General features: G+C 34.6%; 1 protein-coding gene across 1 annotated transcript in view; it reads right to left on the bottom strand.

The window, feature by feature from the left end:
* Positions 1 to 19121, bottom strand: part of LOC148954987 (calcium-activated chloride channel regulator 1-like) — a 228153-nt gene that overhangs the window by 83463 nt on the left and 125569 nt on the right. Inside the window, exons 4-5 of the mRNA XM_089099575.1 lie at positions 15945 to 16050; positions 2510 to 2634 (exon numbers count right to left, since the gene is read on the bottom strand). Of these exons, the coding sequence (XP_088955701.1) occupies positions 2510 to 2634; positions 15945 to 16050 (231 nt within the window). The remainder of the gene's footprint in view (positions 1 to 2509; positions 2635 to 15944; positions 16051 to 19121) is intronic.

The following is a 19121-nucleotide window of genomic DNA, read 5'->3' as shown; positions in this document are numbered from 1 at the left end:
CGCCTCCAACAGAAAGTTCAGAAAGACGCAATAGCCATATTTATAGTCGAATGTTTACCCGAATATTTAACAAGTACCATTTTTCCTCACCAGCCACAAAACTCTATTACTCCTAGAATTATTTAAACTAAATAGTTATCCCTGCCTCGCACAGAAAGTTCAGAAAGACACAATAGCCTTATTTATAGTGAAGCGTTTCTTATCAGTATGTTTACCCAAATATTCAACACGTACCATTTTTCAACACCATCCACAAAACTCAATTCCTCCTAGAATTATTTAAACTAAATACTTACCCCCGCCTCCAACAGAAAGTTCAGAAAGACGCAATAGCCTTATTTATAGTCGAATGTTTACCCTAATATTTAACAAGTACCAATATACAAAAACAGCCACAAAACTCAAGTCCTCCTAGAATTATTTAAACTAAATAGTTATCCCTGCCTCGCACAGAAAGTTCAGAAAGACACAATAGCCTTATTTATAGTGAAGCGTTTCTTAGCCGTATGTTTACCAAAATATTCAACACGTACCATTTTTCAACACCATCCACAAAACTCAATTCCTCCTAGAACTATTTAAACTAAATACTTACCCCCGCCTCCAACAGAAAGTTCAGAAAGACGCAATAGCCTTATATGATAAACAAAAAATTAGCAAAAATAACATCAAATAATCTACCAATCATGAAACTGCCACAAATCAGCATCGATAAATAAATGAAACCCTAAATGAACCGAAATTACAATTATGGCTGTTTTAGGCTACAACTCTTCCACTTTCCCATTATCTGCTTTAACTTCACTTCTTGAGTGTGTCCGAAAGTAACCATAACTCTAAAAAAAAGAATTTTAATAATTATAGATACATGAAAATGATTGGGCTTTATACGCTGATTCCAAATACATAAATTTCCTTAGGTTTAATGTCGAGGAGGTATTCTTTAACTGAAACCCTGTACAACTAAATCCCCCATCAATTGAACCCTCGTGCTACTGAACCCTCATGCAACTCGACCCCGTTTAACTAAATCTCCGTGTAACTGTACCCCCTCCCCCTCCCCCCCCCCCTTTAACTGACATCTCATGCAACTCAACCCTCCATGCAACCCATCTCCCTCAAAACACTTTTCAGTCATTTCTCGTTAAATTGACAATACGCTCCAAAACATCACTGGCGAATTATACAGTACACTATCGTCCCATCTCCTCCAAATCGCAAATCTCCCCCCCCCGTTCAACTGAATCCCTCCATGTAAGTGAACCCCTGTATAACCGAAACCCTGTACAACTGAACCCCCATGCAACTGAACCCTCGTGCTACTGAACCCTCATGCAATTCGACCCCATTTAACTAAACCTCCGTGTAACTGTACCCGCCCCCTTTAACTGAACTCTCATGCAACTCAACCCTCCATGCAACCCATCTCCCTCAAAACACTTTTCAGTCATTTCTCGTTAAATTGACAATACGCTCCAAAACATCACTTGTGTATTATACGGTACAATATCATCCCATCTCCTCCAAATCGCAAATCCCATTACCCTCTTTTTTTGCAAAGGTTAATCAAACACTTTCGATTGTAAAAGCATTAAAAAAAATTTCCATTCACTAATTACCCCTTTTTGCAAATACTCGCATATCCCATTACCCCTTTTTTTTTGCAAAAGGTTAATAAAACATCTCCGATTGTAAAAGCATTAAGAAATTTTCCAATTACTAATTACCCTTTTTTTATTCAAATCCTAATAACCAATCAAGTTATACTCTGTGGTTTGGGTTTACCACTAAAAAAGGACACTGAACTTTGAAGTTACGCTGAACTTTTGAAATTGCGTTATTCTCTGGCAAAGAGTGTAATGACCTGTTAACCTAACAGAAAAACCTGTTTGGTACGGGGGCCTTGTAGAATTCAAAAGATGGTATATACTTACATGTCCCTTTTTACTGTGAAAAATGTTTGACTCAGGCTACTGAAAAGTCGTTAAACGCACTCTATTAAAGCATTCTACGAAGGATATTTCTCAGTGGTCAGAGTTTGAACCTCTGTGCTATGGATTTTCGAAGATTTGACATCGATTTCCGGCTAAACATGTAGGAGAGTCGCTTTTGCTATCTGAAAAATTTGTTGTGCTACGGGAATTGAACTTTCAGGAATGAAGCAAGAACTCAAAATAGGGCTCGAGAAGGTAATGTCAAGTTTTGGCTTCCATCACTTCCTTTTTCTGGAGCACTGAACTCTAGTATATTCAATAGATTTTTGGCTATGTCCACAAAATATTGCTAAACAACATTTTGCAGATTAAGGATGACAGATTGCCAAAGATTTTGCTTAATCGCTATCCTTCTTGAACCAAGCGAAAAGCAGGCTGCCCCCAAATGGGGTGAGGAAGGTCTTATTACAGTTTCGAACGAGAATAGAATGACATAGCTTCTGACTAAATTGTCTAGGGAATAATTTGCATATTTGCAATAATAATGATGAATTATAAATCATTTGCACACTTACATTGTCAAATTTTGAAAATCTAAGTTACTGTCGACAACACTCTGCGTGGACCTTCCATGGCAGAGTAAGTTCTGCTTCGTTGGTGCCAAACGGTTATGTGTCGTCTCGTTGCAAAATTGACTCACCTAAACAAAATAAGAGAAACTGTTTTGTGGTCAAAAATCACCAAGGCATAAATACATTAGACTATTCATAAACTTACGGAAATACTAATTATGCAGATAAAAAATTGTTCAATGCCCTGTCTACGTGCTGGGTTTTTCTTTTTATTCAGAAGAAATTTTGTGATTAAATATATACAAATCTTCCAACTTTGTACGCTAAGCCTATCGTTAATTACTGAGATCCTAGAGATTAATTTTGATGGTCATTAGTGACACAAAAACTAAGGTTGAACACAAAAATATGAGAAAAATCTTGGAAAAATATCATTAAGCACATTTAAAATAATAATAATAATAAGAAGAAGAAGAAGAAGAAGAAATTGATCGGTCAAAAATTTATTTCCGACCAACTATACAACAACACAACTTACTAGTAGAGCAGACGAATTAAATTGTGGAAAGGGCCTAAGGAGAAAACCACATTTTCTTTTAGCTTGGTACTTACAGAATCAGAAGATGAAAGTATACAAGTCCCAGCATATTTTCGGATAATAGCAGTGTTACGATACCATTGCAGTGTTACAAATAAAGTAGGCGAGCCTCTCCCAAATCATTTTTTCTAGAAGTCGGTATATTCCCGTAAAAAACAAAACAGAATGATCACAAAAACTGAATGTAATTTAGCAAGAGCATTCCGAGAGTATCGCCCGCGGTTTGGAACAATCTTATTGTAGCTGTCTTTAAGCTTTCTTTTAACATCTCCAAGAAGCTGATAAACTTGTACAAACATGAATTCCTAGCCACCTTGTCTGTGAAACAAAACGAACAGAAAAAAGGTCGCAATTGTCTCCGCTAACGACCAGATTTTGCATCTTCAATTGCCTAATTGGCACAGAAATACTGAAATCATAGCCCTTTCAAAAATCAAGCAATAATACAAAGCGAAACTTGTTTAGATTGAGTTTAATCAATTTTCTTTGTAGATAAAAGCATTTCCTCAAGCAATGAAATCCTAATCACAGTGACAGTAACATTTCAAACTTTAAAGCATGGTATTCCAAACTTTAATGCAAGCAACTAGCGGAATGAAAACTAATCTAAGAGAACAATTATGCGTCACAGCATAAATATCATACAGCATTGAAAATTCCTATACTCTCCATTAAAGGTTTTTGGAGCACATCAATTGCACATCTTTTTTCATGACTCCGCCTTCGCGCAAGCGTAGTACCTATGCTTTGGTATGTGTTTGAACAGCAACTATTTTTTGAAGACAGGCGAAGATCAATATTGCCATAAAAAAGGTGACAGGCGGAACGTAAGTATGCAAGACATCAGAAATGAAAATGAAAACCATACAGTACCAGTTATAACAGATAAAGGAAAACGATATAGAATAATAAAAATTTTTGTTTTCTAATTTAAAAAATAATTTAATAAATTGAAAATTAAAAAAAAAAAAATTTTGAATTAGTTCTGTAGCATTTTTTTTTATTGGGAATAAATATCCCCAGCTGGAGTTGGAGTTTGGTGAGAGGTATCATCTCGTTCCACCAGGTGTATCTCTTGACTGAAGGACATCTTGCTCGGTAGGCATAGGACTCCTTATCAATGATTGTTTGAAGTTCCAAATCCTGGACAATTCCCTCCTTATACCCCTGGACATGGAGCCTTTTCAAAACATCGCTTACCTACTTATTTGTTTTTTTTGTGGAGTGATTTTAGTGTGAGGAAGAGCTCTTATGGCTTCCTATTTAGTTGGGCCTCTGGGTCCTTTGAGATTTTCGAATTTAGACTTTTCTATATTTACTGAATAAAAAAAGAACTTCAACTTAACACTGTTTACTAAAAAATCCGAGACAGCCAGTTACTCTGCTTTCCAGAACAGCATAGAAAAATATCCTGTTTATTGTGTTGGTTCTTTTTGTGTGACTTTCGCTTTCCTGCCAATCACAAGATACCTTTTTTCGCCGTTGTTTCATTCCAGCTCATACATCCTTAATAAGGTTTTTTAAAAGCGATGCCAATTTTAGAGTAGGTTATTTACTAGGTGTTATACAAGCCTCACCAAAGAGAAAAAGAGATACGATTTTCCTTTGGTTCCATGATTTCTTTGTGGTCCCACCCGCTTAGTCCTATTAGCTTTTCGGTGTGAAATCATAAACTGCTAAGGGTATCAGCAAATTTATCAAGTACCATTTTCCTTGATTAGGTAATACGTAATTACTATTATTACTATTATAATCATTTATGAACTCACAAAACAGAGTCAAGACTCAGGTCATTGTATCCAGCCCCCCCCCTCCCGGAAAAATAATAATAGTGTAGTACGAATAGCAGCTGTGCCATGACAAGACAAAGAAAGAAATTCCGACACATCGCAGAGCTATTGCTCCCCCTCAGGCGTGGTATTTGTAGACGGTCTTGACTATGCGTTCTTCCCCCTTTGTAGAAGAGCCTTCCTTGGTAGTGTCAAGGTGTCCACCATTCCCCCCCCACCTCTTTAGATAAACCTACCTGCCATCTTCAGACTGGCTTGGGTAGGCAATTCTCGTCACTCACAAGTCAAAGAAGAGTAACCCAATACTGGCTAGGAATCAGCAGCAAACGGCACTTTTCCTCAGATCCGGTGCTAGCAAGAGCACTCCTTTTTTCCCAATTGTGTTGCTTCTCAAGCAACACAAGATACAATGAATCTTTTCTTGGAGCATGGTCGGCCCTTCAAATATCCAGTGGGTTTGACCTCCCGGATATGACTTTGGGAGCCATTACTGGCTTCATTCCATCCAGTCTCGGCATTGTATTCCAAAAAATACCTTGCCTCAGGGTCAGACACTTGACAGGAAGTCCATTTACTGGACGATGACTGACAGGACTGACCTAGTAGGACCAGTAGGACTGACCTACTACAGGCAGCAGTAGGATTCTATTTGTGCCTCTTACTCTCAGGGGCATTAGAGAAAGGCTGTCACAGCCGAAATATGTGATAGGCAAAGTTAAAACTTTATTTGGCAAAATGTCAGCTATATTATTGAAAACGAAATCATGAGTTAGGTTAGGATAAACAAAGGAAACTATTCAAAATATAAATGTTTCTGGGCAGACTCAATTCAAAAATTTCCAAAAGCAATTAACGAGTTTCTACATTAATTTTAAATGAGAATAATATAGAATCATCCACTTTTGTTTTACTTTAATTATGAAACAAACCACTTTTAATAAGCAGGAATAAATGGCTATTCTGGATAGAAACTTCTGAAAAAGTATGAAGTTAATCAAAGGAAAGTCGGGATAACAAAGAGATGTTGCTTGTTCTTAATTAGATCCTTCCATTGTTGGAGAAATACAACAAAATGGGATGAAATATTAAAAGGGAGAAAGAGCAGCTGCGCTCAATGCTTAAAAGACCTATCATTTAGCGTAGCTCAACAAAATACAAAACTCCATAACCTATGTACCATAAGCAAGGCCGTATCCATGGAAAATTAGGGGGTGTGAGCCCCCCGCCCCCCCCAAAACGTTTGTCTGTCTAGTTAAAGCGTAACGAAAATGCATATAAACACATTTTGTTGCGTTTTTAAATTTTTTTTCAGCCCCCTCTGCCCCCGAAGCAGAATCCTGTATATGGCCTTGATCATAAGGAATGTAAGTTATTTACTAAACAAGAGGTACAACTCTTCCCTAACAAAACAGTGAATAACTAGAAGCGAAACCTGTCCGACAAAACAAATAAAAAAGAAAAAAACGTAGTGTGCATACTTTCATAAGGATCGGAGAAAAATTACCCCTACCCCCAACATAATATTAAAAGTCACCTTGTCCCTGTCCCTGCAACAAAGATGCCCTAAAATACACAACCCAATCCCCCAGCCAAGAGACAAAGCCGGGTATACTTCCCAAAGCTACAAATAAAAGTTCAAATAGGGATAAAATCCTTTAATAGACATGATGATTATACAGTGATAGAAATTCACAAAATACCAGATATTTCGGTCACATATACAGTGACCGTCATCAGTAGTAAAACTAAACTAAAACAATTTAAAACAAAAGTTTATATACTAAATCAAATAAAACTACATATTGTTTAAATCTCTAATTCTTTTCAAAGCAAAGAATAGCTTCCGCCTTTGCTTTGAAAAGAATTAGAGATTCAAACAATATGTAGTGTTATTTGATTTAGTATATAAACTTTTGTTTTAAATTGTTTTATTTTAATTTTACTACTGATGACGGTCACTGTATATGTGACCGAAATATCTGGTATTTTTGTGAATTTCTATCACTGTTATAATCATCACTGTCTATTAAAAGGATTTTATCCCTATTTGAACTTTTATTTATCGTCATGGAAAGGCAGTGTGGTCTCCGAAATTATCTACCCAAAGCTACAAATTTGAAAGTCTTCATTGACGAAGATTAATTATCCTACCCTTTCCTTTGATCGAATTCTTTATCCAGATGAATCTTCTAATACTAATCTTCAATTCCACGATTGCAACTTTTATCTAAAAAGGAATACATTTTCTATATTTTACTTTTTTTCCCAACAGAAAAAAGCCGAACGGTGCATTCAACCCCTGGCCCCGAGATATAGTAAGATACAGTAAGATTGTGGGTTTGTTTTACACCTTTGGTGTAATTAAATATGAAAAGAAACGAGTTTCCTATAGCTGACTGAAGATACTGAACGTCTCTAGTGTCAGATGGATGTTTGAAAAATATACAGACCCGGGGGTGGATCTACAGCAAAGTCCTGGGGGAGGCTCAATGTGATAAGGGTGCCAATGAGCAAAATCCTGGGGATAGGCAATGTGACAAAGATGCCAATAATTTACCAAATTGACAAATTTATTCTAAAAAAAAGAGTAAAAAAACAGGATAAGAGGGCGCCAGAAAAAATCTCAGGGGTGTGGGGTACCCACCCCCTAATCCGCCAGTGCACAGACCTTATGAAATACAATATTCCATGATTTATCCAAGGGTCTTATATTTATATGATAAAATTCATAGCACCAGGCCGTTACAAACTTAGGGATGAATATTCCACGAGTCTACAAGTCAACCATTTACCTTGTATTCTTTTCGTAGAATTGTGTCTGTTAAACTTCCTTTTGAAGGAATTAACAGGTGGGTTATAAAAAAAAACATCCCTTCCACGGGCCACTCATGAGATCCTTTTTAAATTTTCTTTTGTTTTTTATCTCTGAGTATGTAATTCATATGTCGTCCCTCTTTGTATAGGCCAATGAGCCTTTGAGGGATTAATAACATGTAATATTGTATGTGTATTTAATGAAGAATAAAACTTATCTTATCTTATGCAAAACTTATAGAGGCGTCTTTATTGTACTTTTAGTCCATGGGAAGCACAACATATTTCGTCTTTCCCAATATGCTTACACCGAAGTTCAAAATTTCGCAATATAAAAAGAGTAAAGAATACGGCATTGGATTTTACTATCCCTACTTACGGTGCTGATCTCCAGCTCATGTCCCTTCAGCCAGGAATTACAACGGGGGTTGGGGGCTAGTCCCCCTATGCTTTCACAGAGCGTCCCTGTTTACCTCCCCCAGATTTCTCCAGGTACACATATTAGAGCCCGGTCGACTCTGGCTGAACTTACGGATACACGCCACTGACCCTGTTCAAACCAAATAACCAGCGGCACCAGGAACTGAACTTCCGGCGCAACGGATTAAGGGTCTCAAGTCTAGCGGGATAACCACTTGGCCAGGACAGCTCCTGGCAGTCTAAGGTATTTTGCAAAGATGCTAATCACCAAGGATATTATTTGAGAAAGGGTAGAAGGCTACCCTCTTTCTTCCCTGGGTTTTGAGAGTTAAAAAAGTACTTTGGTTATTTAGATGAATGTATAATCTGTATCATTTAAAAAGTGTTGCTTTCTCTCTTTTTCGTATAATTTATTCTTTATCCCTTTCGTTGGTATATTTTCCTTAATTCATGACTATTTCTTTTCCCTTAGTTTCACTTTTTGTGTCTAGTTATTGCTACTTTGGAAATACCAAATTCCCTGTTTTCATCCTGCATTTAAGCAAGAAATAAGTGTCAGCCAAAGTATTTCCATAAATTTCCTTCTATACCTTCTTCAGTTTAGGAACCTTTCCTCCCGAACTTTTCCCAGAAATAGATAAATCAACTTTGCGAGTTACAAATTATTATTTTGACATAAATAATTTATAACTATTATTATTCATTCGTAAATACAATAAACATACTACTTGCTACTTTATAATATACAAGTCAGATGTTATAATTAAAAAAAAACTCTTAAAAAGGTATGTAGAACACACAGTATTAAACGAAGTACAAGCAACTGGTTCTTAATGCGATTTAAGTCTTAAAGTAATTTCTAATTTTTCTCAAAATTTGTTATATTTCCTTTTGAAAAATGCAGAAATAGCTGGAGTTTTGAGCCTCCAAGAGCATCTTTGTGTCGGTCTTATCCTGAAACCTTCCTCGTACAAACAACTGTCCGTCAAGAACAGTCGGCAAAGCCAAAATATATTTTTCAATATTTTGGCTCTCCTGTTAAACTCGTGTTGTGTAATATACCATCTTTTGAATTACCTCATCCAAGACGATTGCTGCTGTGTAATGCAAAATTAATTGTTATATATAATTAACCAATTGTAATAGTATGGTTAATTAAGTTAATACTATTATTATTTATTCGTTAATACATAAAATAAAATGTTTGTCACTTCGTAAAGCACATGTTGGGTACGGTTTTGTAGGCGCTATGTGACAGATTTTGTCAGAGGGGTATTTTTAACCTACCATACTAAGTACATTTAAATATTTAACTTATGGTGTTTTATGTATTTGTTTGGCTAATATAATAAAAACCTTTTATTGCTGTCGTATTTTCTATTTTCTTTTGAACTTTACCAGAAAAATCATGGAGAACAAAGGTGAGTAAAGAGCAATCGTTACAGTAGCTGAAACTGTAAAAGGAGAATGCTGGAAACAATTCACGCATAAAAATACTTTTGTATACTAACTCCAAATATGTAATGCTTATTCAGTCTGAAGTTCCCTATGAAAAAATTATTAATATATACAAGCTTGCATAAGTTTAGAAACAGAGGGAAATCATCCCAAAAAGGGGTAGGATCAACGTGAAAATTAAGACACAAATTCTAGTTATCTGAAAATCTTGATTGGAGTTTTCAGCCCTCTATTAAGAATATGAATTCGTGTTCTTCTTAAGAAGGACAGTCGTCGATGAAGTGTCTATTTACTTGTTGATCTTTCTTCCTTTCTAGGAATGGTCGCATCGAACCAGTAATCGTAAAATATTGAGCTTTTTCTTTCGAAAATATTCGAAAGAAAAAGCATTTTTTTACCACATATGAACAACAAAAAGATCACACCGCACAAAAGCGCCCAAATATAAAAGAGGGAAACTGCTCCCCTAAACCCCTATTTTTATCAAAAAAGTTTAACTATGCAATATCTTTAACAATGGTTTATTAGAAGACAACCACTAGAAAGACTTCACGGGTACATTTCATACAGAATTTAAGATTGCTACAGCTTGATGAAATCCGAGTCATTAGGGCCCATGTCACTCCAACTCCTTTCTTAATTCAATAAAATATAATAGTGCAATGAAATCTGACGATCATTTGGGGTATTAGTTAGGGATGAACAATTGAAAGTTGTTTGAATAATTTAACTCCTTCGTCAAATTTCTTATAACTTCGAAGAATAAACAATTTACTGGAAAGTTTTTTGTAGAATAAGTGACTCTTAAGAACTGGGAAGTCCTAATATCCAAGCGTCAAGAAATAATTTAATATGTTTCCAAGAAAATTCTATCTAGCAATTTTTACAATTTATTGTTCAGATAGCATCTGGGGAATTAGAAATTATCTAATAAAATTGATGGGAATACTTTTCTTACTGCCAGAAAAATTAGTGAATGTAAGCAAAAATTTTGACAAAATGATAAACTAAGCTTCTCATAATTCCAAATATTATGGTTTGAAAAGATAAGGGGAGATGCGTGAAATACGAGAAGGGGCTGTAGGATTTTGAATTGATTAAAGAAACTGCAAGCAAAGGCATATACATAGATGCTGTAAATACAGAGAAAAAGAGAGATTACTTTCTTAGAACACCTTAGTAAAAAGTGTCCTTTTCATTTTACTGGTTTACATCTATGAGTTATTTTCAGTGGCCCATAACATTATTCATCGGGCGTAAGCCAGAAAGGAAAGGCCACGTCACAATATGCCACGTCACAATAATCGTGACGTGTTAAAACTTGATTGGTTCATGTGCGAAATTTTAAGCCTTTTTAGAATGAAATAATATTTTACAAATTTATCTCTGTTTCTTTATGTAACAGATCTTTTTTCTAAGTTTTCCTTTTTTAATACAGCCGAATTATGATAGCTTGATTCTGGAGGATACTACAAAACTTGGATAAAGAAATCCATTTTCAGGAAAGCCTGCTCGATATTTGGAGTTAAAACAAAACAAAATTAAAACATAAGTGGATCAGTTGCCAGATAAAATAATGCAATAGAAGATATCATTTGACAAATCTACTGAGACCATTCATCTAAAAGAAAAAATGGTCATAATTTTCTTTATTTGCTGATGTGTATGAATCTAAGGTATATATCAATTTGGTTAATATGTTAAGGAAAGTGCGAATACAAATTAGAAAGGATTTATTCAAATAGACTTCAAAAACTATTTATTTTCACTTGTTGAATTTTTTTTAAGAGCCTTTACTTTCAGGACATTTTCTTATCAACCAGTTCGTGGTAACTGTAATTAAAGACTGGCCTGTGTCAATAGTAACCAACTCTAAGAAATGACTTTTTAATAGCAATAAATATATCAAAAGAATTTTCTTATACATTGATTCCAAATTCAATGAATTTAAAATCACTAAGAAACAGTCGAGTTCCTGAAAAAAGTTAAAAAATGTCAGGAAAGGAGGGAAAAGACGCCGATTTCTACCGTATTTTTTAAATAAAACAGAAATTTTTGCCCAAGTAGGGTCCAAACACTTTCCAGAAAAATTCTGACATAGCTAATAGGCTTGACACCAATGCCGTATCCAGGGGGGTTTGCCCCCCCCCCAATGTTTGTTCGACCCGTACAAACGTAATAAAAATGAATATAAACAAATTTGAGATGCGTTTTTTTTAACCCCGAAAAAATCCTTTTGTAAACCCCCCCCCAAAAAAAACCCTGGATATGGCCCTGCTTGGAACTATTGAAAAGCTATAAACATGTCCTCCCTTTCTAAGACGTATAAATGTCACTTGGTGCTGCATTCGTCTCTAAACATATACCCTGCCCATCCAAAATGAAGGGCTAATATATAGAACATATATGCAGCATTACTAACGATTAAAAAGGATTGTATTATAGCATACCAGCTATTGTTGGAGGGCGCAAGATTATTAGATTGTTTTTTTTTGGGGGGGGGGGGACTTAGCACCTGAAACAGGCAAAAGTACATTTTTAAAGTGAAGTTTTCCAACCGTTCGTAAGCGGCTCTTCCAATAAATACAGAAAAGTGACTTAATCACTGATATCTCTTGTATGTATCTTTCAAGGGAAATTTTACACCGGGAGAATGCCAGAATTCTCATACGAAATTCTTTTTATTTGTCTTACATTCTCTTTGCCGACTCAGTTTTATATTTGGAGATATTCCGGGGGAACCTTTCAGCGGATTTGGAAGTGTCTGGATGATTTATCTGGGGGGATGGATTTTCCGTGGGTGAAATTCTTCATGGGGGGATTTTCTGAAGAAGGATTTCCAGGGAAAACTTTCCTCGGAGGGTGGGAGATTTCTGGTGTAATTTGAAAAAGATCAGAAATTAAAGTCTTTCAAATGAAAGTATACTAAAGAGAAAGTTTTAGGCAGAATCGTCCAAAAGTTTTCCGGGGGACTTTCCAACGAGGATCGAAATTATAAGGGAGAGTTTCCGGGGGAGGGGCATTTTACGTAGGAAGAATTTTCCATGAGGGAGTTTTACGGTGAGAGGGGTCAGATTTCCCGGCATTATTTTAGACATGATCAGAAATTAAATTAAAAAAAAATATTTTTTCGACTTGAAGTAAGGAGCAACATTAAAACTTAAAACGAACAGAAATTATTCCATATATGAGAGGGGTTAAACGCTCCTCAATATCTCTCTTTTACGCTAAAGTTTTTTTTTGTTGCAGTTCTTTAAGAACGACTCTTGAAGCACAAGGGCCTTTTAATTAGAATAAGAGGCTTTTTCAAAAGTACTAAAACTGTAGCGTAAAGAGCTAGGTATTGATGAGGGGGCAACCCCCTCATATACAGAATAATATCTGTTCGTTTTAAGTTTTAATGTTCCTCCTTTCCAGGGGCGTCGTTTCGGGAGGGAGGGCAAGGGGGCAGTTGCCCCCGAAACAAATGGAAAAAATATTATGAAGCTCATGTCCCTTGACTATCCAGATATGAACCCCTCTTGCCCCCCCACCCCAATAAAAATACTGGAGCTACTCCCCTGCTCCTTTCTTTAAGTTGAAAAAAACTTTTTTCTAATCAAATTTAAAGCAAGAGCAATGCAATGAAAAATTTAGAAATTAAAGATTTTATCACACTTCTTCGATAATGCAACAGTTGTTAATGTTTATTGAACAATAAGTATTTTCAGTAAATCACTAGTCAAACTTAGCGTAAAAGTAAGAGGCTGAGACGGCAGGAGGCCCTCTATTAAATAGGATAATTTCTGTTCATTTTCAGATTCCAGTGTTGCTCTTATGTTCATTTTAATTTTTCTTATTTAATATACCTTCAAAACACAATTAGTTCTTTAACACTAAACCAAATAAATGAATAATATTAATTTGTTTGGCTTCTAAATAGCTCATATAAAGGACCTACGACTTCAATTTGGTTTCTGAATGACTCATACAACTTCTCGTTTGAGTGGATTTGTATGAGTCAATTCTGAAAAAGACTTTTGCCTCTCACTAAGACTATTAGTCTTGGCTTTTCCTCCAATTAGCCATGGCTCTTCACTTCTTCATCACATTCCATCAACTTGATCAAACAGTTGGTGGTAACGAACTGTAACTAAGGAGCAACCCGCCTCAATAGTAACCGAAACTCTAAAAAACAGGATTTTGATAACAATAGATGCATAAAAAAAAAATCGGATTTTCATTTTGAGTTCAAATATATTTGCTTTATTGAGTTTAATCAAACCCATCAAAAGTTACAAACCTGAAAAAAATTGCATTATTTTTGAAAAAAGGCGAATAAAAACCCTAAAAAGTCATAATATTTTAATGAAAATCACACCATCTAAATATATATATATATATATATATATATATATATATATATATATATATATATATATATATATATATATATATATATATATATATATATATATATTGTCCTTTTTAACATTAAATAAAAGAAGTTTTTAAACTGAAAGTAAGGAGCAACATTAAACATTAAAACGAACAGGAATTATTCTGCATATGAAAGGGACTGCTCCCCCTCAACGCCTTGCTCTTTACGCTAAAGTTTTTATTGTTTTAGAAAATAAAGTTGTGAGACAGAGTCAAACTTTAGCGTAAAGAGTGAGACGTTAAGAAGGGGACAGCCCCTTTCATACAAAAAATAATTTCTGTTCGTTTTAAGTTGTAATGTCGCTCCTTACTTTCAGTTAAAAAAACTTGTTTTTTTTATTCAATTTCTGAAAGTTTTTGAATTAATGCAGCTTTGATTTTGCCTCACCATACATGAATAATAAACGAAATTTGCATATTAATTTTACTTTTGTTTTTGGCTAAATGGATTTCTCGAAATTTCGATCTGACGAAACTTACGAATTAACCTACGCAACGAACTTCGATATTCGCTAATTTTTATTACGTATATTAGGGGATTGTACTAGGGGACTTTGCTCTTTACGGTAAAGTTAAAATTTTGTTCCTGTTCTGGAAAGATGACCCCTTAATTTCAAATGTCGCTGATTACAATCAATAGCTCTGGTGAAAGTATAGAAAAAACTTTAGCGTTACGAGTAAAGCATTAAGTAGGGGGCGAACCCGAACATATACGTATTAATTTCTGTTCGTTTAAAGTTTTGATGCTGCTCCTTACTTTCAGTTGAAAAAAAAATTAATTTAATTTCTGATTCTTTTTATTTTTAAATGATGCTGGGAAATCTGGCTCCCCCTTCACAGCAATGTCCCTTCCCCCATCAAAAATTCCTCCATAGAAATATCCTCCCTCGTAACCCCCGACCGATCCCCCCAAGAACCAGAAAAATCCCCCCTGAAAACTTCTGTATACTTCCCAATAACCAATACTATATGTAAATATTGGGCTAAGTTCATAACTTGCAGACCTTTCCCCGGGAACTGTGGGGGATTAAGTCATGTGGTGGACTGCGGGTGATTAGATCAAAGGCATAGTTTTTGTATTTTTCAACCATGCTGAGCAAAATGGCTATCGAAAAATTTTGATCGGGTGACTTTGGGGAAAAAATCAGCATGGGAGGGGGCCTAGTTGCCCTCTATTTTTTTGGTCACTTAATAAGGGCACTAAAACTTTATATTTCCGTTCGAATGAGCCCTCCCACGATTTTCTAGGACCACTGGGTCGATACGACCATCCCCGGGGAAAAAAATAAATAAATAAACACGCATCTGTGATCTTTCTTCTGGCAAAAAATACAAAATTCCACATTTTCGCATATAGGAGCTTGAAACTTCTATAGTAGGATCAAATACAAATAGGACCTGAATCAAATACAAATAAAACATTTTTTCATTATTTAATTCATTTTTATAACGCACGTTTAAAATTTTGATTACTATGGGCCGTATTTCGCGCTTTACTAGGTTGCAGCAGCGATTACAACAACCATGACAACCCTTATGCATGGTCTTGTTTCTGAACTGTCACAAATTGGAAAACTCACACACAAACACAAAAATTGGAGAATTATATGGTAAATACTGGAAAATATAGTGAACACCGTAAAAGTTTGGTATTTCGGGGGCGAAAGGACACATCGCCAGAGCATACGCAAGATAAGGATTGCGTGTCTCCTATTATCAAAATATTTAAAATTCAAACGATAAAAAGTTATGTTATGAAAAAGTAGAAAAGTAGGTGACTAAAAAGTAGGTGGCACAATGGTAATACGGGACCCAGAGTTTGAGCTCAGCAGTAGCAACACACTAAAGGACCGACGCAAGGACCATAGTAGTCAAGAAGCGTCGTTAATCCAACACATACACGTAAACGTAAGAAGTGGGATGTCAAACTGTTACTTACATTTTCTAGGTAGTGCATGTACATTAATGACGAAGTAACTTTTGAATTATCCCCATTTGGAGTTAGATGACAGTTGTCGCTTGAGGTAGGATCACAAGTAATTGTTCTGAAAGATGAAGGAAATTTTAGGAAGAGCTTGTCCTACTCTTTTCCCAATAATTAACCAAGTTCTGATAGTTCTAATTTTGACAACAACAATTCCATGATAGAATTTTAATAATTTACAAGATTTCGTTATACTTGTAGAAATAAAAAACAATTAAAGCTTATAGCAAAAACATAATACCATAAACATTATAATAAAAAACATAATATATAATGGAAATAAAAATAAATTAAAGCTTAGAAATTCAAACATGTTGAAAGACAGTTGATAAATAATATACAGTCATACAGCAAATTACTAACCAGCTATATTTGATACACTGTGGAATAATTTCAGGAAAGCACAGGTCAAGTTTTATCGCAAAGACCAAGGGTAAAGATAAAGAGCCCCCTGACTTTTACAACAATTCCTGCATGGTTTAGGTTGAAAATAAGCTAGTTTTTTTCTTAATTTAGCAGTAGTGAACGTTTTGTAGGGAAAGTTCCGTAATGTAAATCTGTTGTAATTGGGGGTGTTGCAACTCAGTATGTTGCGGATAGCTACTTATGGGGATTGAAGAAAACTGCAAACAGGTTAAATAAATACTGTCTGTCTTTGACATATTCTTTTTTCTCTCCAAGTTCTCAGTGAGAAAAATCCTCATTTCTGGCCATTCATGCAGGATGAATATTTTGTAGATACAATAGTTCAATAAAAGAAAAGAAAGTGATAGCATAACAGTTTTATATCAGTCAATAAAAAACAGGAATGAAAAGGTATAAAGATGAAAGATTGTTGCAGCTACATAATAGATGAAAGCAGTAAAGACAAAAGAAGATAATAAAAGTTTTCCTGACAATGAATAACTAAATATGCTATTAAAAGAAAAAAAATAATAAATTAAAAAAAGGTTCATGATTCGAAAGAATTTGACGGGTACAGTCAAGTTCTTAATAAATTTTTAAGAGTAATTGAGAATAAAAAAAAAAAAAAAAAAAATCAAAGCTTACAAGGAGCGCAAATTATTTAGTATGAAAGGACGAGCCCACCTCATATGCTTTGAATTCCTTGTTTTTGGTTGAATTTTGAGAATCTTTCGTAAATAAAAAAAGCAAAAATCTAGGGTGAATTTAGAGCGAATTTTATAAACAGCAAATTGTTCATTTTTTTAACATGGACGATCAAATCTATCAAAATACCTATTTTTCAGTTGTATTTAAGGTAGTATTTCATCACAAGACATCTGGGGGCTTAAGCCACCTTGCCCCACCTGGGTACGGCCCTGTCTATATATATATATATAAATATATATATATATATATATATATATATATATATATATATATATATATATATATATATATATATATATATATATATATATATATATATATATATATATATATATATATATATATATATATTAGACCTTTTCATACGTGCTTGTATTAAAGAAGGAATTGGCACTGTTCAAACTAAATATGTATCGAGGTGTTTTTAATTTATTTTAATTTTAAGGTGTTGGTAAGTTTTACAAGAAAAAATGAGTGCTCGTGTATATTTTTTTTTTATTTTATTTTTTTTTTTTTATTTTTTTTTAGCTTTAAGGATGTCATACGCAGCTCATATTATCGGAAACTTTATTTATATTTGTAAAGGAAAAACCAATGACCGGATTATTTCGGTGGTTCTTGGTGTAATAGATTTAACAAAGCGTATCTGCATAGTAGGACCATAGAGAAAAACATGTATTAGTGAATCGTCGATTCGATACTCTATGCGCCAGCGATGACTCTGGAGGATCTTTGTCCTTTTTCTTATGTTATATTTCCATGCTAAAAAGTCTGTTGCATTTTCATTGGTTTATTTTTGTGACTTATTTTCGCAAGCCAATAGCATTATTCCTTGTTTCTGGAAACAATTAGCACAGCCTGTTTAAAATCTGGTTAACTAATGCTAACGACAAATCTAGACTGAAAATACGCTTTTTCAGATCCAAGTAGCATTCAGGGGGCTGAGCGCATTGTTTTATTTAAAACAGATTAAAAATGTATTTTTTGAATAATGGTTTATAGTTATTTAGGTTTTTTTATTATATTTTTTTTCTTTCATTTTTTTTAATGATTAGGGTATATCGAGAGAGATTATTATTTTTTTTTTTTTTTAAATTATTGTTGCTTTCCGTTGCGGTAATTTTAAAATAATGTTTGTTTTTAAAGTTGTTTGTAAATAAAAAGTTTGGTTCAGATTAGTCAGAAAAGTCAGCAATGAGAACAAAAAGTTTCCAGATTGCAACATTTTTACATATAAATTCTCTGTTTCTCTATGGTTAGATGCTTAAGGGGACTCAATATTTTAAAATTCATCTTGCGAGCTTTAGCGTCGGCTGACCGTCTCGAAGACAAAGGGTCCATTGGCGAATTTTTCCATCACCACAAGGAGCTTCCAAAGTAATTTTGGAAGCTAGCGAGAGTCTAGTTTAAAATAAAGAAAATGTATAATCTGTTACTAATTGCTTACCAAACTCAGTCTATTTATTCAGTATATTCAATGTTCTTACAGCACGAATATATTGCATCCTATGTAGGCAAGGTTTTTCATCAAAGTGGGTAGCACAACAGGGATTCCCAAAGCTGTCAAATTACGCAAATGATACTTGTTTTGAGCTGTTTTTTAACGTTTCCCGTACACCCGTACGGGAGGAGAATTCCCGTACGGGTATGCTAGAAAAAAATTTAAGGACTGCCCTCTCCTGATCTTTAAAAAGTAAATTCTGCTCCAGTTAATAATAATAATAAAAAAAATCACACTTTCTAATGATTTAAGTTTTATTATACTGGAATATATTTATCCCCGTCGCAAAACGGGAGAAACTAAGAGTTTTTTCTAAGAATTTAGGGAATGTAGGTATCGGCTTTTAGTTTTCTGTCGTTTATCCAAACCTCTTATCCAAGCTCTACAGGTTATGGCAAGACCACCAAATCACTTTTAAATATTTTGGCCACACAAACTAAAAAAGTTTATATTGGGCGAGGTAGGGTGATCGAGGTTTAAGGGATCGAATCCCCTTAAAATACATAGATGAGTGGATG

The sequence above is a fragment of the Artemia sp. Qi Xiang Cuo genome, chromosome 2 (assembly GCF_049724085.1).
Source record: "Artemia sp. Qi Xiang Cuo chromosome 2, ASM4972408v1, whole genome shotgun sequence".
NCBI classification, from domain to species: Eukaryota; Metazoa; Arthropoda; class Branchiopoda; order Anostraca; family Artemiidae; genus Artemia; species Artemia sp. Qi Xiang Cuo.
The sequence above is the reverse complement of the archived record's forward strand: the minus strand, read 5'-3'. Positions and strand labels throughout refer to the sequence as shown.